The following is a 24,855-nucleotide window of genomic DNA, read 5'->3' as shown; positions in this document are numbered from 1 at the left end:
GTTAACACCTCTATCACATCACATAATTAGCAGTTCTTATTTGTGGAAGGAACAATTAAGACCTAATCTCTTAGGACTTCCCTGGCGGTCCAGTGGTTAAGACTCCACACTTCCAATGTAGGGGGCGTGGGTTCAATCCCTGGTGGGGGAACTAAGATCCCACATGCCGTGTGGCGTAGCCAAAAAATAAAAACAAAAAATGAAAAAACTTTAAAAAAAAAAAGACCTAATCTCTTAGCAACTTTAAATTTATAATACAGAATTGTTGACCATAATCACTAAACTGTGCATTAGATCTCTAGAACTTATTTATCTACTGGTTACAAGTTTATACGTTAAACAGCATCTCCCCCCCACAGAACGTTATGGGCAACTCCCCTTCCCTCTCCACAGGAGCTGCACCCACAAGCTGGGAACTGCAATTCAGGCAGAACAGAGTTTTTCCAATGGGTCACCCCCTGCCTGCCCACCTCCTTATGAGGACATATCGGTTGCCTGTCTAATTGACCCCACGAGGACCTCTCTGATTGCCCACCTGCCTGGTCCTTGAGAAGGAATGCAGGTAGAAACTGGAACAAAGCAGAGGAAGGAGCCCTGGCTCACATTCATCACTAACCAGGTACAGAGAGTGCAAACTGAACAGAGGGGCGCAGTGGCTCTCAGCTGTGAAGAAGAGCCTCCAGAAATGGGTAACACCAGATCCCTAAACAGGAAAATCCATTAGTTGTCTAATAAAAACAACTTTGGACCATCATGGGCTGAAGGTTCGTGTATCATCTTGCTGTCTTTTCCTTTCGCCCGGGAGACCCTGCACAGCTCCTCTGCTGGGAGTTCGCTGTTGCAATGAGCCCATAGACACAACAGGGGTGTCCTCCGTGTTCTCAGCCTGCCTGGCTGGGATGTCCACTGGGTTGCCACCACTTCCTGAGGTAGCTGAGGCCCCAACAGATACTGCCAGCCATCACTAAGGAGCCCTGTGTCTCGGGTCCCAGTGGCTCAAAATAATTGAGAGCTTTGTTAAGCCAGAGGGTGACCTACTGGCATTTTCTGGAATAACTGGCTTTGAGAGCTGGTGATCCCCATCCTGGCAGTTGGCAATGTTCCAGACGGTAGAGGCCATGAACTGGCCTCCTGAGAAGAGGACACATTGCAGTGAAATCCCCAAGAAGCTGAAGGGAATTGGGACGTGCCACCCCAAAATATGCTCCTTTGGCATATTGATGATTTTGAGCTGGAGGCAATTGAGAAAGAACAGACACAGGAGGAGCTCTCTGTCCTCCCTCTCTGCCTATAAGCAGGGCAGAAGTTTCCTATTTTTAAAGAAAATTTCCACGTGTAAAGTTGCCCCCTCTCTTATACCAAAAAAAGGAAAGGGACTCATCACCTGAGATGGGACTGAGATGAGTCTGCATAAACAACCTTTATCTGTCATTAGTGCCTCCCATACATTTCCTTAGTTACCTTCCCACAACCCCCCTCCCCCAGAATTCCAGACCCCCTTTCCTTGGTCTAGTCGCTTCTCCACAATTTAGTGTCCTTTGTTAAAATGGTATAATGGCCCCAGGGTCTAACCACCAATTTGTGTTTTCAATTCTTTCTAGGAAGCTCCCATACATAATTAAAAACATAAGAAAATTGGTATGCTTTTTCTTCTATTAATCTGCCTGATGTCAGTTTAATTCATAGACCTCAGGAAAACATAAGAGGACCGGGGTAACGTTCTTTTCCCCTCCCCTACAAGGCCCATGATGCACAGGCAGTGGACGTGAGAAATAACCTTTGCTGTGGTGTATCTTCAGAATATGGGGCAGTTTGTTATTATAACAAAATCCCGACAGATATGGCAGGCTCTGTGGTAACTACAGAGAAAAACAATCATGTTAGTGAGATATCCGGAAACCAGGCCAAGTAAGAATGGTGGCAGCAGTGCAGGTAGTATGGTTGAAGAATGGACAACCTGTTAGGGGCCAGCGGAGAAGGTGTGGGGTGGATAACAAAATGGATACCTACAGATATTTGAAGGGCTGGCTACATGAGACAGAAGAAGGAGAGGATTACTCTGTTATTTCAAAAGGCAAAACTGGAACCAGGCCTGGAAGTTGCAGGGCTGCAGACACTTGACCTAAGCCCATTCCCACCAGATTCCCGAAGGAGGATAGGCACACGTCTTGTTCACTAGGAGGTGGGTACCTGTCTTGAGGATAATTGCATAAAGGATTCCACTTTTGCAAGGCGAGTAGACCAAAATCCCACAGCTCTGTGGAAATGACACCCCAAAGCGGTATTGAATGTACTTAAAATTTCCCCTATATTATATTCCATGAAATACCAACTTTAAGGTTTACAGGAATGCTGATAGTTCTCCCGGTCATTTTGGACATCACTGTAAAGTATGCAAATGCCCGTCAGCTCCCACAAACCAGAGGGCAACTTGCAGTGCCCCCAAAGTCTTAAAGCAAGTTCAAGCTTTATTAATGACAAAGACTCTCCTCCTTGACCAAACTCCAGCCAAGCTCCTCTGAGCCCTCCTCTCAACAAGGCCTGGACCTTGGGCGTCTGTATTCATCCTGGCAGTGCCCTTAGCAAGGATCATGTTAAGTCAGTTTAGTAAGAGATACCCTACCCCCCCAACCCATGATGTCTGATCTAGTTCTTCATTCCCCACCTTTGGTGTATACATACATGCTTGTCCTGCCTTGAGCAAGAATCCTGTTAGGCCAGTGATGTAGACCACTTGATGGCCTCCCAAAATTCGTATATTGAAATCTAACCCCCAAGATGCTGGTATGAGGAGGTGGGCCCTTTGTGGGAGGTGCTTAGGTCAGGAGGGTAGAGCTCTCATGAATGGGATTACTGACCTTATAAAAGAGACCCCAGAGAGGTCCCTCATCCCTACAACCATGTGGGGACACAGTGAGCAGGCCAGTCCATGAACCACGAGGTAGGTTCTCACCAGACACCGAATCTGTCAGCAACTTGATCTTGGACTTCCAGCCTCCAGAACTGTGAGAAATAAATGTCTGTTGTTTACAAGCCACCCCATCTATGGTATCCTATTACCACACACTGAACAGACTAAGACAGCCAATTAAGCAAGAATCCCCCTGGTGGATGGAATTTTCACATACTGATGTACGGAGAAGTCATTCTGACTTATATATGATTTAACTTGAATTTTATGTTAACTAGAACAGCCTGTTTGCAGTCTATCAAACATACATTGCACAACTGCTTCAGTCATTAAAAAAAAAGGTGCATTGCTCAGAAGTAAAGAATGTCCATTTAAAAGATAAAGATTATTTAATCTTTAGTCTTCCTTAGGACGCCAGTACAAGCACTCCTTCAATGATAAGACTCCCTTCCCAGGCACCAAAGCCCTACTGACTCACTGCTGATCTGGTTTTATTTTTTAAACCTTGAATGAATGTACCCCCTATCTGTTTGATGTTCTTTGTTCTGACAAGATATAAAACTATGCTGCAAAACAGGCTTCTCCAGAGCAGTTCCTCAGAGCTACCTGAGAGGCTAGCTCCCAGGTTATAGTCTTCAGTTTGGCTGAAATAAAGCTCTTTTCTATTCTTATTATAGATTGCTCATTGCTTATTTCTGTCAACACCCCCTTCTCACTGATGTTTCCTCTTAGTAATTTTCTGTCCACTCACCGGCTACAAATCCCAGCTGTCTTTGCAGTATTCAGAGTTGAAGTCAGTTCTATACTGAGGTCTCTTTCCCCTCTTACAATAGTACTGGATGAAATCTGTCTTTACCACCTTTATCTAGTGTCCAGCTTTATCTTCGACAATAACCTTTGAAATGGATTCGAATATGTCATCCAAAATCTGCCTGTTTTGTGCCAGTCTCAGCCTGACAATAGTAATGCTATTGGCTAGAAATGCCGGGGGGTGGGGCGGGGGGCACTCCCTGAGCCTGGTGAGGTTCCCACAGAGCCCCTTCCAAACCAGTGTTACAACTGGACCAATCCTTGTGGGTTTTATTATGACTTTGCAAGATGCTCTTCAGCAATAAGTATTAGGAAACTTTGAAGAAAAAAAGAATTTTTTACTTACAGTTCTTGGAGCATAGAATGCATGTGGTGGGTGGCGGGAGAGAGAACACGAATGGCCTGGTGGCCTTGTTCTGCTTTTACTGGGGTCAAGGGTAGGGGCCTAGTGTTCTATTAGTTCACTCTTTATTGATGAAGTTAAAACATAAGAGCAAGAATTTAGTCACAGGAAGAAGAAAAAGAAAGAAAAGGAAAAAACCAAAAAAATAAAACCCAAGCAGCCCAAATGGCCAGTTAACTAAATCAACCAGGATCGCTAAAATAAAGAAGCCTCTTGGGGGGCGGGGGCGGGAGTTAGGAGGTGCACGCTCAAGTCCTGGCTCTTTATCTAGTCATTTAGCTGGCTGTATATTTATCTGAGATAGCCTTTAGAATGCCCCCTTTGACGTGGACGCCTCAGCAATCAAAGTTTAAGTCAGGCACTTACATTGCAAAAAGAAAGGGTAACTGTCAGAGCTTACACCACAATGCTTCTTTGCCATAGGATTATTTTGAGCTGAAATCAACTGAGATAAAACAGACACAGAATGAGCTCTCTGCTCTCCCTCTATCTGCCTAAAAGCAGGGCATAAATCCCCCTTGCATAGGTGTCCCCCCACCCCTGTACCAGAAAAAGGAGATCACCAAAGAGTGTGATCTCACCTCAACACCGAGGTGAGTCTGCAGAAGCAAAACTTGCTAAATAAGCCCTACCTATCATTACTTTCCCCATATATTTACCTTCCCACCACACCACACCAAGAAGCTCAAGCTTCCTTCTTTTTTCTTGTTACTTCTCCACAATTTATCTCCTTTGTTAAAATTGATATTGCCAACTAAAAATTGGCACTTGCCATTTTGCCTCTACAAAGATTGTCCTTGCCAATGCAGTCGCTGACCTTCAACACACCCCTAGAGGAGTTCAGGGTGGAGATCAGGAATGAGGCACTTTGTGCTCTGGGAAAAACTGGCAGAACAGACCTTTGGACAGTTAGATATTTCCAGGAGAAGATTATGAGCCCAAATTCTTGCATCTTATATCTAGAAAAGCACTAATATCATTAACAGAGACATCTGCTCCTCGTGACTAGCAGCAACCTTCCGCCAAAATATGTGCTTTATTGCATGTATCCCCCTTCACCAAAATCACATATATACTGACTCTCCATACCCCCACTTCTTCGGAGCAGTTCCTCAGAACTATCTGAGACACTGTCTCCCAGGCTATAGTCCTCATTTTGCCCCAAATAAAACTTAACTCACAACTCTCACATTGTGATTCTTTTTGTGTGTGTGTTTTACTTTTTTTTTTTTTTAATTTATTTATTTATGGCTGTGTTGGGTCTTCGTTTCTGTGCGATGGCTTTCTCTAGTTGCAGCAAGCTGGGGCCACTCTTCATCGCGGTGGGCGGGCCTCTCATTATCGCGGCCTCTCTTGTTGCGGAGCACAGGCTCCAGATGTGCAGGCTCAGTAATTGTGGCTCACGGGACCAGTTGCTCCGCAGCATGTGGGATCTTCCCAGACCAGGGCTCGAACCCGTGTCCCCTGCATTGGCAGGCAGATTCTCAACCACTGCGCCACCAGGGAAGCCCTCACACTGTGATTTTTTTTTCAGTCTACAATATAAGCCCTTGAGTCTGGTTTTTTTTTTTTTTTTTTGGTGGGGGGGTTCAGTTCTTGTCTGTGAAGCCCTCACGCACATAAATTTTAAAACAATTAACATCAAATAAAATGTGTATGCTTTTCTTATTATTCTGTCTTTTATCAGTTTAGTTCGCACACCCCTAAGATGGTAGAGGAAACAATTTTCCTTCCCTACACCTAAGAAGAATAAATGCTACAAACACATCATTTGAAAGTTTGTATTTCCTTTTATACTTAGTTTTGTATATTTCAAAAAAAAAAAAAAAAGACTGTTTGATTTTAAATTTTTGGTTTCTGTCCCTCTGGCTAAAAGTGGCAAATATGGATGGAAACAAAAACCCAAAATAAAATGATTCAAACTTTACAAAAGTAATTAAGTAGAAAAAAGAGCTAGAAATGAAATTGTAAGTCCACGTCATCAGGCATGAAGTGACATGAGGCTCCGAAGGCCACAGGCTCAGGCACCCAACTGTTGCAGGAAGAGGGACTCCTTCCAGGGCCCAAGAGTGGGCTCTTGTCTAACACTCAGAAATGAATTGTCCAAGGATATGCACGTGCTGACAAAGCAAGAGACTTTATTGGGAAGGGGCATCAGGGTAAGAGAACATAAGAGAACTGCTCTGCCACGAGGCTCGCAGGCTCAGGTTTTATGGTAATGGAGTTAGCTTTCCGGGTTCTCTGGCCAATCATCTTGCTTGTGGCCATATTTGGTCTGACTCAGGGTCCTTCCTGGTGGTGCACACATCTCTCAGACAAGATGGATTCCAACATGATTTCTGAGAGGTTGGCAGGACATGTTATGGGCTGGTATCTCCTCCCTTCTTCTGTCCCCTCCCGAATCCTTCTGGCTGGCAGTAGCTTATTAGTTCCGTGTTCCTTTTGGGGACCTTCTGTTGTGAGATAACTCATGCAAGCAGTTATTATGCTGCCTGGCCAGGGCAGGTGGTTTCAGTTAATGGTTCCCTTACACAAGTACTCCTTAGTCTTACCCACTGGTTTTCCATCCAACTTCTGCTCAGATCCATGGCCTTCCTCTCCTGTCTCCAGGCACCACAGCCTGAGCTGATTCTCTGCAGCTAGCTCTCCTGGCAGGCCGAGCTCTCCACACAGGAAGGGTGAGGGGACCACCAAGGACAGCTTCGGGGTGGGCAGGAAACCACTGCCCCACGTGTGGTCTCAAAATGTTCCTCTGGAAACCACTGGGCTGAGAAGATGGGCTCTCCCCGGGTCAGACAAGCCCTGATCTAACAGCAGCTTCATGCCAGTGGGAGACTGAACATACAAACATCGGTCAGACCATATATAAAAACAGAACTCTGACCCACAACGTGCAGCAGTCTTGTCTTAATCTGCTCTGACTGCTGTAACAAAATACCATGACAGGGCGTCTAATAAGCCACAGACCTTTATTTCTCACAGTTCTGGAAGATGGAATCCAAGATCAAGGCACCAACAGATTTGGTGTCTGGTGAGGGCCTGCTTCCTGGTTTACAGAAAATCATCTTCTTGCTGTGTCCTTACCTGATAGTAGGGGCAAAGGAGCTCTCTGGGGTCTCTCTTATAAAGGCACTAATCCCATTGATGAGGGCTCCGCCCTCCTGACCTAATCAACCTGCCAAAAGCCCCACCTCCCAGGGGCTAGGTTTCAACATATGAATTTTAGGGGCACACATTCAGTCTATAGTAAACCTGTCCAGGAAACCAAAATACCCTCTACATTAACCAGCCCAGGAAGCCAGCCTGCTGCCAGTCAGACTTGTGGGACATCAGGCTGCTATCTCTAGCGACAGTCCAGGACACTGCACTTCTAGTCAGCTGCTCCAGTTCCCCAGACCCACAACCTCCATCAGGGCACAGATGAAACCTTCTCTTTTTCCACAAGGAAGTTCCCGCACCCCACTGATTGTCTCTGAATTGCTGCCAAGGGATGGTGGCCATCTCCCTTGCTGCAGAGAGCTGTGAATAAACACCCTCTGCTCACTCTCATTTGGGTTGTTTCCATTGACTTCCACGTTGGAAAGAGAATAGGGGGTGTTGTGGGGAAAAAGCTGCCTCTGGGAGGATGCATGCTCTGTGCTGTAACCTGGACCATTTGGGTCCACGTGTCCTTCTGAGCAAGTGGCGTGGTGTCGCAGCCAGTAGTAGAAGCTCATAAGGGACAAGCAGCCTCCCCACTGGGCCTCCAACAAGCTGCACAGATGATGCTGGGCCATAGTCCACACTCTCTCTGCCTCAAATTCTCAACAGTGACCCAAGGGTCTCCAGCCCTGTTGCAGGTTTAACAGTCTCTCCAGTTCTTCAAAACTTTGCTTCTGCAGTACCTGCGACCACACCCACACCTGTACACGATATTCTCGGCAAAGACGTGAGTCTGAATCTGATCACCGTTAGTTCTCTACTTTTGCTGCACGTTAATGTTGGGGAAATATAATGCACAACAAAATCTGCTCCCAACCCAGAAAACCTCTCCATAAAGAGAGAAGAGGAAAAAAAATTTTTTTGTTATTGAATGAGCATTCAAGCAGAACATGATGCTGATCACAAGCAACAGCTAAAGGGGCTTCAGAGCTGGAAGAGAACCTCATCCTTTTCTATGGCTAAGTGGATACAACCTATTACTTTCATGTCTTCACAGTAATGTTGCTAATTTTCTCCTACAATTATGATCAAAGGTGATTTGAAGTCAGATGGCAAGTTAGGCCCATCTCCTCCCAGGCCTCTGGGAAATGATTACATTTCAGACATGCTCCCGGGTCCTTGAATCATTCCTGATATGTGAGATGGGCCAAGAGGCTTATTTAGCCCATAAAAAGATTTACACACATTTGAAAAGGACAGAGAAAGAAATGTTTTAAAAATTCTGTGATTCTATTTTCTAAATTGAAAGAAATCGTCAGCCCAGAATCACCTTATATGCAGAGGAGGTTCAGGAACTTCCAGGGAATTCGAATTAGCAACCAGTATACCCTCATTCAACAAGCTGCCTGGCCCCCACCCCCATTCACTGCCCTGGCACACACAGGGCAGAACCTTGAACCACCAGACTCCATCCTAGAGACGTTAAAGAAACAAGAAACACACCTCAGCCAGCCACGCCTGAGCGGGGAGAGCGGAGCTGGGGGAGCTGCGGGAGACCTGGGGCTGCGGGAGCTGCGGGAGACCTGGGACCTCCTACGGACCAGCGACCCCCTTCATCTTCCCCAAAGGGGTGCCTGACCCCTGCTGCCTCTTCCATCCTCACGTCCCTGCCAACACGGGATCCGCCCCCTGCCTCCCCACTGGTCTTCGCCCCCACCACGGACAAGGCTCCCATCCCCATCTACCTCTTCCCCTCCCCTCTTGGCTACCAAACCCCCTGCCCTGCTCCCTCTCCCTCCCCACCCCCACCTCTGTGCCGGCTCCTTGAGCATCAGGAGGATCCTGCCTCCATCCCCAGGCTGCTGACAACCTCTCGCCAAGGTAAACCTCCCCGCCACGCACCCTGATAACGGGCCCCGCCCCTCGACCCCCGGCTCCTGCTGACGCCACAAAGCCCCACAGCCCTGGCGCCCTTGCATCCCGGCCGGGATGGTCTCCATCGCGCAAACGCAGGCTTTCCTGGGCCGCGTTTGCAGGCGTGGCTGCGGGCTCCAGGCGAGGTGCAGCGTGCACCCCTTTCCCCCGTGAGTACCAGCCCCTTGAGGGAGCAGGCAGGTGGTCACCCTGCGGGCGCTGAGGCTCAGGTTGGGACCCCGTGCACCCCCTGCCCTTAGTAGACTGGCCTTCCCAGCTTTCAAGGTGGTTGTAACTTGGGAGGAGCCAACTATTTTAGACCTACATTTACAGAGGAACATTCTGGGGTCAAAGGAGGCCCATCCACCGTCATTGACCCAGAGCCCTTGGATAGCTTCCCCCAAAACCTGAGCCGGAGCTGGAGCCCCAGCCCACCAGACTGCCCTATTCTCACCCAGCTTCTGTTGGGTGGGCAGCAGTTGGGCCTAAGGGCAGCTGAGAGCAGAGGGAGAGATTGACCCCAAAGGCTCTTCACAGAGACAGCTCCAGACAAAGTGAACCAATGTCAGGGACTCGCGAATCTCCAGAATCCAGCCGCCATCGTTTCAGATTGTACAAAAGGGAACCTGGATGGTGCTTGTAATTCAGAAATGATGTTTTCAAATCCAGTCTCTAACTCAGCCCTAACAACTACCCAGTGAAGTGCACAGGGGAAGACTTGGATCTCCACTGGATAAGGTCATGCGTATTCCAACCCCAGAGTGTGTGTGTGTATGTGTGTTTGTGTGTTCAAGTGTGCACATGTGTGTAGGTGCCTCTGCATGTGCTTTTGTGTATGTGTGCCCGTGTGTGAGCATGCGTGCATACATGTGTACATGTGTTTGTGTGCAGTATGTGTTTGTGTGCATGTGTGTGTTTGTGTGCATGGGTGCATGCAGTAGCCCTCCTTTGTCTTTTCTGCACAGCACCTCATCAAGGAAAACCAGAGTTGGATGGTATTTAGAGGGGTAGAAACAGATTTTATTCAGGACTATTGAAATTGAAAGAAAGAGATCAGCATAGAACCTGGGATTCTATATAGAACCCCATGTGAAGCTCAGTTCTGAATACAGCATGGGCCAGTGGGGATGTATAGTCAAGGAGTAGGGTGGGGGTAAGTTATGGGAAATTACTAAGAGGACACATCTTAGTAGTGGGGGTGGGGGTGTGTGTCTGGTTAAACCCACCTAGTGGGATTCTTCCTAAACTCAAACAATGCAGAGACAAACATGGAAGCCCAAGGCCTGATTGGAAAGTTCAGGGAGGCTGAGCTAGAGTTTGGTTAAAGAGAGAACCTTCGTCAACCCCGCTCCCTAATGGAAGAGAGAGTGTTGTTCCTCTTAAACTCCCTTTTTCCTTTGTTCTGCGGGTGTTCTGTTAAAAAGAAACATGACGCTTGTTAAAACGGTACGCAAGACGTTATTTAAGACTATTGCAATTGCAGAGGGAGTTGGGGGGTCATCTCTGATTGTAGCCAAGACAGCTGGGGATCTGTAGCCAAGGAGCAGGGTGGTGGGGTTCAGTGATGGAAAATCACTAAGAGGCGCCATGAGGAGGAGGCTTCTTGCTAAACTGGCCTAACAGGATTCTTACTCAAGGAGGGTCAAGGACATGTATTCATTAAAGGTGGGAATGAGGAACTAGATCAGATATTACGGTGGGAGTACTGTGAAATTCTCGCTAAAAATGGGTGGGGCCGGCTAAAGACAGGCCTACAGCTCAGGGGAAGCTGACTGGGGTTTGGTGAAGGAGAGGGTCTTTGTCAGCTTCCAGGGAGGCATTTGTGCCTCTTATTGAAGATAAGTCAGGGTACCCTAACAATCCCGTGTTCAGACTCCATCTGCAAAAGGATGCTGAGAGAGTACTATGGAGAGCCCAGACAGAGCTCCAGACAGAGGATGTGGCAGGACACTCCGTTCCTTCCCCAGGAGCCATGGATGCTGTGGAACTTGCCAGAAAATTGTAGGAGGAGGCCACTTGCTCCATCGGTCTCAACTACTTCACAGACCCCGTGATGACCACCTGCGGTCACAATTTCTGCCGAGAGTGCATCCGACTGACCTGGGAGAAGGCCAAAGGCCAGAAAAGGAGGAGAAAGTGTAAGGGCTCCTTTCCCTGCCCTGAGTGCCGCAAGCTATCCCCCCAGAGGAACCTGCGGCCCAACCGTCTGCTGACCAAAGTGGCCGAGATGGCGCGGCAGCACCCCAGCCTACAGAGCAGGGACCTGTGCCAGGTGCACCAGGAGCTGCTCAAACTCTTTTGTGAGGACGACCAGAGTCCCATCTGCGTCATCTGCAGGGAGTCCCAGGAACACCGGCCCCACAGGGTGGTCCCTATTGAGGAGGTTGTGCGGGAATACAAGGTGGGCCTGGGCTGGGGGCCAGGGCAGGGAGGCCCAAGTGTCCCCACACTCCCACGACAAAACAGGCTGGTGGCCAGGCCATCGTGGTGTCACCTCTGATTATGCAGGAGTCCAGACTGACAAAGTCCCCACCTAGGCCTGTCCACATTCCCTGGTCCTTGTGCAGCCATCTGTGTGGGGAGGCCAGGCAACCCTCTGTTAGGCAAGGGGAGGGGAGCCTTTCTCCTCCATCTACCTGAGGCTCTTTGGCTGGGGGCCCATAAATTAGATTGAGCAAAGACAAATCCAAGAGAAAGGCAAACCGTTTACTAACACATGCGTGTAATGCGAGTCACTTGGGAGAAACTGCAGTGACAGTAAAAAAGGGTCAGTTAGAACTTGGGCTTATCTAGAATCTTAACAAAGAATAATACATTTGGAGAAAAGCAACAAGACAAAGGCAAAGGTTTCAGCCTCCCAAGGGTGGCAGACTATGGGGAAAGTGTCTCAGTCTGCTTGGGCTGCTGTAACAGAACACCACAGACTGGGTGGCTTATAAGCAGAAATTTACTGCTCACAGTTGGAGGCTGGAAGTCCAAGATCAGGGCACCAGCACAGTCAGGTGAGAGCCCCTTCCTGGTTCATACATGGTCAACTTCTCACCGTGTCCTCACATGGAAGAAGGGGCGAGGGAGCTCTCTGGGGTCACTTTTATAATGGCACTAATCTCATTCATGTGGGTTCCACCCTCATGACCTCATCACCTCCCAAAGGCCCCACCTCTATCATCACATTGTGGGTTAAGGCTTCAATATATGAATTTGGTGGGGAGGGACACAAACATTCAGAGCATAGCAGAAAGTAAATATATAGGGGGAAACCAAAGGAAGATAAGGGTTATTAGTCCAGGTCCATCTTAACACCAACCTTCCATCTTCTTCATGGGTATAAAACATCCCCAGCAAGGTGCTTTTGCTCAGGTAATGGGAGCCCCTGGAAGGCATCTTTCTGCATCTGTTGATTCTCAGTTGCCTCCTGTTCAAAATAGTCCTCATGCCAAAGGGGCAGATTTTGGGGTGGCATATTTCCATCCCCTGCACCCATTAGGATGGTCTTTGGGGTGGATGCATCTTCAGAGGGCACCATCTAGATGTGGGGCATGCAGGGGGCCCACTGACTCCAAATCCCATGGTTTGGGTGCCCCACAGTTGAAGTTGGAGGAGAACATGGGATACCTGCGAGAGGAAATGATGAAGACCGGGAAGTTGCAAGCCAAGTAGGAACAGACCTTGGCCGAATGGCAGGTAGGTGCTGGGGACCACGCTCAGCAGCTGAGCAGGGTGGGGAAGGCCCAGCCAGGCCCCAGAGCACCCACAGGGTCTCCTGAACCTGTGGAACCCCTTGAGGTGGGAATCACTGTCCCGTGTGGATGTGAACATGGGACCCCAGAAAGGCAATGATTTCCCAGGTCACAGAATTCCTGCCAAACCAGGACTGAGAACAGTGCCCTCAGCACAGACTGGCCACTTCAGAGATGCAGGGAGCAAGGGCACACGGATGCTTGGAAGTTGCCATTTGGGGCTCAGATTAAAATTATGCTACAGTGACAGTGCAGGGGGCCTCTGTGTGGCCCCTGGCTTCTATCCCTGCCGGGTTTGCTGGTTTTCTGTGGGTCACTGGGATTCAGATGTGCCATCGTCCCCAGAGCAGCGCTTCCAAGCTGGTGGGTTTGGTTGGTGGGTGGGGTCTGAAAGCAGGCACTTGGGGTGGTGGGGCCCTGAGCGGTACCTCACCTAGGACCCCCACCACTACCACCACAGGAGAAGGTGAAGGAGCGGAGTGAGCGCATCGTGGTTGAGTTTGAGAAGATGGGCCTCCTCCTGATGGAGGAGAAGCAGCGCCTCCTCCAGGCCCTGAAGGAGGAGGAGGAGGAGACAGTGGCAAAGCTGCAGAAGAGCATGGCCTCACTGGACCAGCAGAGTCACTCCTTGAAGATGCTGCTACTGCAGCTGGAGGACAGGAATGAGCGCACACCACTCCAGATGCTGCAGGTGAGATGGGCACACCTGTTCACCTGGCTGGGGGTGGGGGGTGGGGGCATGAGCTCAGGCTCAGGTGTGGTTAGGGTGGGCTGACCTGTGGCAACAGATTCAGGCCAACGGGAAAGGCTCTGTCTCAGTCAGCTCAGGCTGCATAACAAATACCACAGACCGGGTGGTTCAAACAACAGACATTTATTGTTCATGTTCCTGGAGGCTGGAAGTCTGAGCTCAAGTGGGCAGAGCTGGTTTCTCCTGAGGCTTCTCTCCTTGGCTTATAGAGAGCCATCTTCTCCCTGTGTCCTCACATGGTCATCCCTCTATGTCTGTGCCCTGATAGCTTCTTCTTATAAGGACATCATCAGATTGGATTACAGCCCACCTTAATGACCTGATATTATCTTAGTCACATCTTTAAGACCCTATATCCAAATACAGTCACATGCTGAGGTACTGGGGGTTAGGGCTGCACAACAGATGAATTTGGGGAGGGGCCAATTCAGTCTGTGACAGGCTCCAATCCTAGAGACCTGTGTTCATTCCTTTCATAGCCTAGGGATGTGGCATGAGGGCAGCTGTTGTCCACAGTGATGCAGGGCACAGACACACTGGCCCAGACAGGCACCCGTGACTTCTCAGGCAAGAGCAAGTCACATGATCACACCTGCCAGCTATGGAAGTGGGGAGAAGGTGCAGCTGGCCTGCCAGGGATAGGCCTGCACACCGAGGCCCTGGAAGGGGCAATTATGTTGGCCAAAAAGTGGGTAACTGGCTCATCAAGTGTGCAGTGATGGAATCCATAGCAAAAAAATACATTTCACACTGTGAGCCATTATACGCACATTCACAGGAATGTGTTTACACAAGTGAAGCAAATGTCACATGCAGGGTATCTATATCTCCCAGTGTGCCTGGGTCAATCCAGTTTTATGCCTGTTATCCTGGCATCCTGTGGGTTTTGTCCCCAATAAGTGTCCTGGTGTAGACAAGACTATACCCTCGCTCTACCTTTGGGGGAATACTTTGTCTTCTATCAAAGAGCAAGCTGTTTGCAACCCACTAAACTGACTCCTGACCCACTCAAGGCCCAAGGCCCACAGGGTGAAAACACCATTTGGTCTCCGATGCCTCCATGGTCCATCATGAGCAGGACAGCTTCCCTGTGTCCTCATTCATTGTGATGGGTAGCAGGAGGCTTGGGTAAGTCACATACCTTACTGTGTACAGCCAAAAGACAGGGTTACACTCTGGAAACTGCAAACAGGGCCATGGGAAAACATCATAAAGCCCTTCTAGCCCTACTGGCCAAATGTCGACACAGGGTGTTCGGGAACTCCACAGATCTCTAATGAGACCTTGCCAGTCTCTCTTCCTCCTTCCGTGCCTTTTGAAGGATGTGAAGGACCTCCTGGGCAGGTACGTAGCCACCTGCGGTGGAGGAGGTGATGGGTGCAGGGAGGACTGCGAGTGGGGCCAGAGGGGACAGTGAGACCTGTGTCCACTGGAGGAAGAACAGCCTGAGTGTGCAGTACCCAGAGGCCACCCCCACCATGCTGACGACCGTCTGTAGGGTGCCAGGGCAGATAGAGGTGCTCAAGAGTTTCCAAGGTAAGTAGTGGGGGCCCAGGTGCTCTTGGCAGTGCCCCACCCTGCTCCTAGCCACTCAAGACAAGGGCCACCAATGGGGGGGGTCTCAACCACACTGCCCAATGCCCAAATGGTTCCCCAGCCCCATCTCCTTGGCACCACCAATATCCACAGTTGGGGTATGGGATCATGTAGCAACTCCAGGTTCACAGCTGAACTTAGCCAAAGGGAGGCCTGGGTGGGGGTTAGGATGAATGGGGGATTATTTGGCCCCTGCTAGGGCCTCACCCTCCCCACCCTGACCCTGAAAGTTTCCCCTCTCCCCTCCACCCCGGGCCTGTCTCCAGAGAATGTGGTGCCCAATCCCTCCACGGCATACCCCTACCTCCTCTTATATGAGAGCCACCAGAGGCGCTACCTGAGCATCCCGATGGATGGCACACCCCGTGGCAAGGACAGGTTCCTAGCCTACCCCTGTGCAGTGGGCCAAGAGACCTTCTCCTCAGGGAGGCACTACTGGGAGGTGGGCATGAACCTCACTGGTGATGCACTGTGGGCCCTGGGTGTGTGCAGGGACAACGTGAGCCGGAGGGGCAGGGTCCCCAAGTGCCCAGAAAATGGGTTCTGGGTGGTGCAGCTATGCAAGGGAAAGAGGTATGCACCTGCCACGTCTGCCCTGACCCCCGTCACGCTGACTGAGCCCCCAGCCACATGGGCATCTTCCTGGATTTCGAGGCCGGAGAGGTGTCCTTCTACAACGTGAACCATGGGTCCCACCTGCATACCTACTACCAGCCCGCCTTCTCTGGCCCCCTGCAACCCTTCTTCTGCCTTGGGGCCCCCAAATCGGGCCAGATGGTCATCTCTACAGTGACCCTATGGGTGAAGTGATAGCGGCGCAAGGAGGGGGAGCCTGGGCAGCCCTGGTTTCTCCAGAAGGTGATGTGGTCCAGCTCAGCAAGGCCCACCTGCCCAGCTTATCTCGCATGAGGCATTTGAGAGCCATCGGCTGTGCAGGGTGGTTTCACAAAGCGGAAATGTAATCATGATTAAAGCAGTTAAACATTAAGAGGCTATATTTACAGATGCTTCATAGAAAAGAAAACTTCCATAGTGGTTCAGTTTCTAAAAACATATGTACCAGGCACAGCGTGGTGCAGTGTTCTTTAGCCACGTCCCTCAATCTCCACTTGAGATGTTGCCATTCATTGGCTCCTCCATGGTTCAGGTTTTTATATGTAGAGCGAAGGCCTCAAGCATCTACCTTCTTTGTCCTCCACAAATTCCATATTTGGGTCCTTCACGGGGAAAATGAAAAAGTGAAGAGATTTTTCAAGCTGAAATCCTAAAAGCCTCAGAGCTCCCCACCTCCATCCCTTCTACCCAGGGAAGTTGCAGGGGCAAAATTCAAAGACTGAGAATCAGAAAGGGTCTTTTCTTTTCACTCCCTCTCCACCGCCCACCCCCCCACCTCCCCCTGAGCCCCGCCGTTGCAGACGCATTAACAACCAGGTAACAGTTGCCAGAAACCTAGAATTCTGGTCAATGTACTCGTACCCCAACAAGGCCAAAGTCCCTGCGGGCCAAGCCCCTCACCCAGTAAGTTCTGACCGTTCCCAGCCCGGGGACGCGCGAAGACAACCAGGAGAGCACGGGGAACGATTTAGGGCCCACGACACAGCCTCAGCTTCCCCTTGTCCTCGCGGTCTCTGCGCTTCGCGGAGAGCCCAGTGACCGTGCGGGGCACCCCGCTGGCCCCGGCCCCTGCACCCCACCTTTCCCCAGGCCCGACCGAGAGGCCAGGCGGTGCAACACCGCAACAGCCCAGAGGCAGGAGCGCAGGCGGCGGCGGCAACGCAAGATCCCCGGGTGAGCAGCCTCCAATTCTGTCCGGCCCGCGGGCCGCGTGACAGGGCACGGCCAATCCGGAGCTAAAGTGGGTTGTTCCAAAGGGGAAAAAAAAAAAAACAAAAAAAAAAACCCAGCTGCTTCCTGCTTCCGCCCCCACTTCGACGCCTCTTCCTGCCCGCGTAAGGTATTCCTAGGCCCTACGTTCCCGGAGCCTCTGCAGTCCCGGAGCAGTATATTCCGCAGCCCAGGAGCCGCGCAGCCTTGGACCCCGGAGCCCCTGCGCTCCGAAGCTCCCCGAGTCCCCCGGTGCCCTGCAACTCGCGTCCCCGGAGACCCCGCGTCCTTGCGCGCTCCCCTTAGTCCCGGCAGCGGCCGGCCACCGCCCGACCCGGCGGACCACACTGCCCTCCTTCGTTACACCGGTGCCATGGCCGCCCCGGACCTGTCCACCAACCTCCAAGAGGAGGCCACCTGCGCCATCTGCCTCGACTACTTTACGGATCCGGTGATGACCGACTGCGGCCACAACTTCTGCCGCGAGTGCATCCGGCGCTGCTGGGGCCAGCCCGAGGGCCCGTACGCGTGCCCCGAGTGCCGCGAGCTGTCCCCGCAGAGGAACCTGCGACCCAACCGACCGCTCGCCAAGATGGCCGAGATGGCGCGGCGCCTGCACCCTCCGTCTCCCGTCCCACAGGGCGTGTGCGCCGCGCACCGCGAGCCACTGGCCGCCTTCTGCGGCGAAGAGCTGCGCCTGCTCTGCGCGGCCTGCGAGCGCTCGGGGGAGCACTGGGCGCACCGAGTGCGTCCGCTGCAGGACGCGGCCGACGATCTCAAGGTGTGGGCAGGTCCAGGCGGAGCACGGCCTAGCAGGGGGTCGCTGCGGGTTGGGGGGGGGCGTGGCTTGGGCCTGGGGGGTTGGGGACCCCAGCCTGGCCCAGGTTGTGGGCTCGGGTCCCGGCCTGATCCGGGTCTCGGGGGTGTGTAGGGGGCTGCAGCCTGTTCCAAACCGGCACCCTGGAGGGACTGGGGCACCGCCCACCAGTGAGGCGCTGGCCTGGGGACCAGGTCGTGGGGAGGGGGCGTGCTTTCTGAAGTTTAGGTCCCACAGAACCGGTGAGAGGGCTGTCTGGGGCGGGGACTGGGCAGGTTTGACTGACCGTTGGCAGGGATGGAGCCGGGAGAGGAGAAAGTGGGAAGGGAACCTCAGAGGTGGCTGGTCCCAGGTGGACGTGCACGGATGAGGACTCTGAGCCCTCAGAGGGTTGTGGGCAGGGCAGGGCAGACCAGGGCCTTGGGGCCGACGCCAGTGCTGAAGTTCTGGTGAGAAGAGATGGGAAGGCAGCCTGGAAGCCGCTGCAGAGCCCCAGGCAGGGATCAATGCGGGGACAGAGCCATTGCCCTGGGAGGCGGACGCCAGGGCCCACCAGGCTTTCCCAGTAGGATACTCTGCCAGCTGACAAGCCAGGGCTCAGCCCTGCTTTGAGCCCAGGCTGAGATGCCTTGTTTCTCTGTTCTGGAAATGCATTTCCTTAAAATTCAAACGGACGCCAGCACTCCCCTTTCTGCTAAGAGCCTCAGGGCAAACACTTACCTGGCTCACCTGGCCAGCTGCCTACTACATTCCTGCAGGTGGGTTTGCTTCTGAAACCCAAGATATTAGGTACATGGGTGGCATCTTTCAAACTTTTTGACTGTGGTTTGCATTTTGCTTTATGGCCAGTAGTGTCTCTGCTGAGGTGCATCAAGTACATGCTTTAGTCAACGTTAGAATCAGTACTCTGTCACTATCATAGAGCAAGCCTCTGGGACAACAGAATAAACCTATACCTGATCCACATCACTGGGCTTGTCCTGACACAATTCCTGTGGTTTTCTTCTCATTTTGAGGTATAACATGCATACAGGAACACCCCCTCCTTACATCAGTCTAGCAGATTTGCCCTTCTGTCACTGAGTACCCCGATCAGGGTGTGGAAAGTGACCAAAAGAGCAGAGAATGACCAGCAGCTCTCTAGAGGCCTCTCCCAGCTGACCTGATAAAGTCTCATGTGGTAGCACTTAATCCTGTCTATCATAGGGGAGGAAAAGCGTTTTCCTCTACCGTGTCATGTTCTGTAACTGGATACAGAAGGATCTGATACAAATGTGCGCATCCTGTGGCTAGTTCCAGTTGGAAGAAAGAAGGTGGTGATGCAGTGGGAAGTTGCGTTGTGGGAAGGTTGCCCTGAGATTAGGGAGGGGTGGGAACAACAGAAGAAAGGATATTCAGGCAAGGGTAAGTAGCTGGTTAGGGCAGTGGTGGGAGGGCCATGCCGGTTAGAGGGCATCTCCTGGCAAATTTGAGTTTGCTCCACCTGTCATGTCCCAGGCCCAGTTTTCCACGACTAGTCCCTGCCAGCTGAGTTCAAGCTTAGCTGGGGTTGGGCAGGTGGGAGGAGGTATAAGGCCCAGCCTGGAGGCCTGGTCTGGCCGGGGTCACTCTGGGCTCACCTCCCTGTAGGGCAAGCTGGAGAAATCCCTGGAGCATCTGCGGAAGCAAATGGAGGATGCACTGCTGTTCCAGGCCCAGGCGGAGGAGACCTGCTCCTTGTGGCAGGCAGGTGGCCAGGCACCCAGTGTGGGTGGGGGCAGGGGGCATGAGGGCCGCCACCGCAGGACGCCACTGTTCACATTCAGCCTCGTGCTTCTGGGCAGCACCCCTGCCCCAGACCCCATGTATAACCCACCTCAGGGTGGGCTTGGGGGTTGGGAGTGGGGGTCAGGGAGGACCAGGCATGGGGGGCCCTGGGTGTATTGGTTTGGGGATCAGGGAGGGATGGGTATGAGGGCCCAAGTGGTGGGTTTGGGGTCAGGAAGGGATGGATGTGGGGGACCCCGGATTGGGGGTTAGGGTGGCTCCAGGTCCTAGGCCCTCAGCTGTCCTCCCTGACCCCCACAGAAGATGGTGGAGACCCAGCGGCAGAATGTGCTGACGGAGTTTGAGAGGCTGCGCCGTCTGCTTGTGGAGGAGGAGCAGCGGCTGCTGCAGAGGCTGGAGGAGGAAGAGCTGGAGGTGCTGCCCCCCTTGCGGGAGAGCGCGGCCCGGCTCGGACAGCAGAGCGCCCAGCTGGCCGAGCTCATCACTGAGCTGGAGGGGCGCTGCCAGCTACCAGCACTGGGGCTGCTGCAGGTGAGCTGGCACCCACTCCTGGGGGTGGGCATGTGGGGGGTCTCAAGGGAAGGCCAGGCATGGGAATGGAGAGCAGGAAAGTGGAGGAAGCATTGTGCAAAGCAGGCTGACTGACTGGTGCTTGCCTGGACCTCTCAGGTCCTCACCAGCTGGTCTCCTTCCTGTGAAACACAGGGAGTGGACACCACTGCTGAACTGCACGAACTGCTGTTAGCGCTTGTCTGGGAGCCCTAATGGGGACGGGCCGGTGGGTCACCACCCAGCTCTCTGAAGGTTTGGGCCCACTGGGCTGAGAGAAAAAGCCAACAGGTCTCCCATAGGGATTCCCGCATGGGCCCAGTGCTACCCCTGAGAATCTGCTCAGCTCCTGGCCCCTGCAATTTGTGCCCGCAGGTGGGAGCAAGGACGCTGCATGTGCAGCCCAGGGGGCTTCCTATGGGAGGTGACTCTCCTTGGGGCCTCAGAGCTGAGTGGACTTTCAGGGACCAGTAAGAGGCTCCCAGTTGCCATCCTGGGGCTAAAATTTAGTCCTTTGGCCTTTGCTGAGCCATCAGGTGATCTTAAGCCTGGGAAGCAGGAAGAATCCCGGACAAGTGTGTGGCGGGGATTGAGGAAAGTCAGTAGAAGTGGGCTATGCTCAGTAAAGTGGTGGGAGGGCTAGGCAGGCAGCTAGGAGGTGAGAGGGGGCAGCCCTCAAGGATGAGTGAATGTTGCTGGAGAAGCTGCAGGAAGCAGAGGTTCTAGAAGGAGGACGGGTTGGCCCAGGAAGTGAGATAAGAACCACAGGTTTATGTGAAATGCAGTTTGGGGCCTCAGCTGAGATGTCCCAGTGTGGGAGTGGTCTCAGCTGGCCTGGCTGCATTTCATGCCCTTCACCTGGGGGATGCGTGCTGACGCAGTGTGTGTCTCTCCCACAGGATATCAGGGACACCCTGCGCAGGTAGGAGCTTCGGACTCTCCCCAGGGAAGGTGGGCAGGGTTCAAGGTGGGCCCACTGCAGGGGTGACACCTCCACTGCCCCTCCAGAGTCCAGGACGTGAAGCTACAGCCTCCTGAGGTGGTGCCCATGGAGATGAGGACGGTGTGCAGGGTCCCAGGGCTGGTGGAGGCCTTGCGGAGGTTCCGAGGTGAGTGTTGTGCAGAGGCCGGGGGGATCCCACGCGCTGTCTCCAGTCCAGAGGAAGTGCCAGTCCTGAGCTTTTGCTGGTGGGCTGGGGTCTGTGGTAGGAACAACACGCAGGCTCCCAGTTCATGGATGAGAAACTAGGAGGGATCAGGGCCACTGGGCAGAAGATAGCAGCTAAAGGAAGGCCAGGTCCGAGCTTTTCACTGATGCATTTAGGAAAAATAGAGGTGGGACCACCCTCCTAGGGTCATTCAGGTGCCAGAGCACCCGTGTGGACCCCAGGCTTGTGGAGTCTGGGATGAAAGCTGCCCTAGAACACACACACCCTTCTCTCTGGGGACTAAAAGAATGGACACGGAAAGCACTCAGGGTTTCCTTCTGTGCTCTGAAGGGGCATGAATCACAAGGAAGCATGGACTGCTTTCTAGAACGTTCCAAGATACAACGAGAAGTGGTTAGGGAATCTCTTCGAGTGAGAAGGGGCGTGGTCAGTTTATGGGCAGTCACAGACTGCAAGGGTGTATGGGTCTGGGGCAGACAGCTTCGAGGGTTGACCACTGTTCTGTCTGCAGGGGACATGACCCTGGATTCTGACACCGCCAACCCGGAGCTGGTACTGTCAGAGGACAGGAGGAGCGTGCGGCGGGGGGACTTGCGGCAGGCCCTGCCCGACAGCCCTGAGCGGTTCGACCCCGGGCCTTGTGTGCTGGGCCGGGAGCCCTTGACCTCGGGCCGCCACTACTGGGAGGTGGAGGTCGGGGAGCGGGCCAGCTGGGCCCTGGGCGTCTGCAGAGAGAACGCCAACCGCAAGGAGAAGGGCGAGCTGTTTGCTGGTAACGGGTTCTGGATCCTGGTGTTCCTGGGGAGCTACTACAACTCCTCCGAGCGGGCTTTTGCCCCTCTCCGAGACCCACCCCGGCGCGTGGGCATCTTTCTGGACTACGAGGCTGGACATCTGTCCTTCTACAGTGCCAACGATGGGTCGCTCTTGTATACCTTTCCTGAGACGCCCTTCTCGGGGACCCTGCGGGCCCTCTTCTCACCTCTGTCCAGCAGCCCAACCCCTATGACCATCTGCAGGCCGAAAGGTGGGCCTGGGGACACGCTGGCTCCCCAGTGAGCAGGCCTCTCATAGCCCCTTGTCCTGCCTTCCGAGTCTTCGAGACACTTGAAAAACCTGAGAAGAGGGTGCTTGTCCTCTGAGCTATGGAAAACACTCGTAATGCCACTCGGATACGTGGAGCAAACTGAACTCTGTCACTGCCACTCCCAGGAAGCCATGTGTGAGTGTGTGCAGGCTGGGCTGTCCTCCCTCGGGGGACTCTCCAAGGTCATCAGGTGCTGAGACCCCATTCACCAGTGCACCACACACAGTCCTTCACAGAGCCCTGAGCCTAGGGCCCTGGTAGCTCTGGTTCCAGGAGCCTCACCAGCCGGCCCCACCCAGCCTCAGTCTGGGGTGAGACACCAGGGCCTGCAGAACTCTCAGCTGCAGTCTGGGCACCCCCTCAAACCCTGGGGCCACACCTCGAGAAAGCTGCTGTCTTGTGAGACTGCTGGCCAAGAGGTGGCTCCAGGCCCACCAGCCTGTCTGGGGTCTGGTCCAAACTGGTGGTGGTGGGGGGGGTGGGTCTGGATGTAGTTGCCTCAGATTAACTGGGGTGCAACAGAGTCCTCAGGTGACAGGTGATGTGGGAAAGGCCACAGGGAGGGAACTGGGAGCAAGTCACTGAATAAAGTGGTTGATTAACTAGGACACAGAGATGGCCTCAAATCCCCCTGAACATGGCCCACTCAGGGCTTCTGGAAAAAGCTCCTTCCCTGGTTCCCAGTGCAGAGGTTCAGTTCTGGGAGGTCTGAGGGCCTGGAGGTGAGTGTGAGGCTCAGAAATGACACCTCACTGTTTCCATCTGAGCGGCACTGAGAACAGCAAGCTGGCGTTACCCTCTCAGATGCCTCTTCAGTGGCCCGTGGGGTGGTCCCTGAACTCAGAACCCAGAGTCTCACTCCTGCCTGGGGGAGGGGGTGAGGCCACAGAGAGCCCTGGCTTACAAAGTCCAGGGTTCGTTTTCGCTTTAAGTTTTGATGCTTCTTCACCCTTCTCAAGAAGGTGTGATGCAGCATCTCTGCACCCCTAGATTTTTATTAATTGTAAGGACCATTCTCACAGTAAATAAACTAACAGTTGTCTGTAGTCCCCTTATCTTTTAGGTTGGGGGGTGGGGAGATCCTCCAGAGGGCCCACCCTCTGGGAGGGGATACAGAAACAAGATGCTCACTGGTAAAGTCGGGGATGCAGCTGCTGCCCACACAAGCACAGCAACTCCCAGGTATGGTCTTCATGTTCTTTGGCTCAACACGTGTGTTCATTTCATGCAGCTACTGTGGGCAGTTTTTTCCTTTTTTTCAGATAACCTGTTAAACATTTCCCATGTTCCACTGTGTTCAATAGCCAGTACTTTTTCATTTACTTGATTATTTACTCATTCTCCCATTCTTGGGCTTTTTTGTTATTGTTACTATGTATACACCACTTTTGAATATCTTGAACAACAGATCCTTCAAATTATGTACGCAGGGGGAAGTATTTTCTCAGTTGAGTCAGGGGTCTGGCCATGTTTTTGGCTGGGGAATTATTTCCATATGATTTCCCAAGGAACGGGGCCCACTGCTTCACTTCCTGTTGAGAATCTGAGGGTAGTGTTTGCTTGCTGCCTGTAGCAAGATTTGGACTTTAAGGTTTGGGACTTCCACAATGGCCACTGGAAATGTAGCCTGTGGGACAGCCTCGTGGGTTTAATAAATGAGCACACAGCTGCCCCGAGGACGCCTCTGGCTGTGGCTTTAGAACAAAGCTGGACACAAATGTAAGGGAGGAAAAATCATATTCCCTCAACCCTTCTGAGTTCTTGGCTGAGACCCCGTAATAAAGCTAAACAAGAGAAAAGCAAAGACGTTTATGGACACGTATACCTCAGGTATGCATAGGAGAAACCCCAGGAAAATGAGTAACAGAGCAGCAGCTTAGATCTCTGGCTTAGATGGCATCTTCAACAAAGAACAATGTTTATGGAGAAATGACAGGGAAAGCAGTTTTAGGCTTCCAAGGTCGTAAAACGAGCAGGTAAACTAATGGTACCTAAAGCTAGTTAGTAAGGTTTGTTATATGTAGATCCTACCCCACCGCCACCCCCCCCCCCACCCCAGCCCCATGCCATCTCCAAACTGATAAGATTAGAATTGTCTCCAAATCTTTCCTGTGGAGAGGGGACAGGACTACCTCTGTAAATGTGTGTCCTGCTTTTAGATAGATGGGGAAAGGCAGGGAGCTTGTATTTGCTTCTCAACCACCTCCGGCTCAAAATACTTGTTACCAAACCAAACTTGGGTCTGCTCGACCATGCGTAGTAAATCCAATCCACTAACACCGGTTGTGGTGAAGGAAAATGCAGCATTTATTGTAAAGGAGGACACGTGGCTCTAAAACCCCGAACTCCCCCTGAAGGGTTTCAGCAAGGCATTTT

At 52.4% G+C, this 24,855-nt stretch overlaps 2 protein-coding genes and 1 long non-coding RNA gene across 5 annotated transcripts; 2 read left to right on the top strand and 1 right to left on the bottom strand.

The window, feature by feature from the left end:
- The first annotated feature begins 10,968 nt into the window (after positions 1–10,968).
- Positions 10,969–16,136, top strand: TRIM17 (tripartite motif containing 17). The gene is given in 9 exon segments (XM_082456089.1): positions 10,969–11,181; positions 11,185–11,580; positions 12,768–12,836; positions 12,840–12,863; positions 13,380–13,610; positions 14,992–15,014; positions 15,106–15,206; positions 15,533–15,889; positions 15,892–16,136. Coding segments are annotated over 9 exon segments (1,416 nt in total). The 5' UTR covers positions 10,969–11,151; the 3' UTR covers positions 16,077–16,136.
- A 107-nt stretch (positions 16,137–16,243) lies between these two features.
- Positions 16,244–17,607, bottom strand: LOC309657997. The gene is made up of 3 exons (XR_014261988.1): positions 17,491–17,607; positions 16,782–17,116; positions 16,244–16,483 (listed from the first exon to the last, which is right to left on the bottom strand). It is a non-coding gene; the product is annotated as an uncharacterized lncRNA (long non-coding RNA).
- TRIM11 (tripartite motif containing 11) lies at positions 17,148–24,283 on the top strand. 3 transcript variants are annotated; one of them, XM_082456087.1, is made up of 6 exons: positions 17,148–17,871; positions 19,537–19,632; positions 19,978–20,205; positions 21,123–21,145; positions 21,232–21,332; positions 21,904–24,283. In XM_082456087.1, the coding sequence occupies exons 1-6, from the start codon at positions 17,464–17,466 to the stop codon at positions 22,449–22,451; spliced, it is 1,404 nt and encodes a 467-aa protein (XP_082312213.1). In that variant the 5' UTR covers positions 17,148–17,463; the 3' UTR covers positions 22,452–24,283. The 3 variants fall into 3 exon arrangements, with proteins under 3 accessions (XP_082312213.1, XP_082312212.1, XP_082312214.1); XM_082456086.1 differs by having other exon boundaries at positions 19,975–20,205; XM_082456088.1 differs by lacking the exon at positions 19,537–19,632 and having other exon boundaries at positions 19,975–20,205.
- The last annotated feature ends 572 nt before the right edge of the window (positions 24,284–24,855 follow it).

Source organism: Balaenoptera physalus (assembly GCF_965194825.1).
Source record: "Balaenoptera physalus genome assembly, chromosome: 3".
NCBI lineage: Eukaryota > Metazoa > Chordata > Mammalia > Artiodactyla > Balaenopteridae > Balaenoptera > Balaenoptera physalus.
Note: the sequence above shows the minus strand (reverse complement) of the source record. Positions and strands in the feature narration are given on the sequence as shown.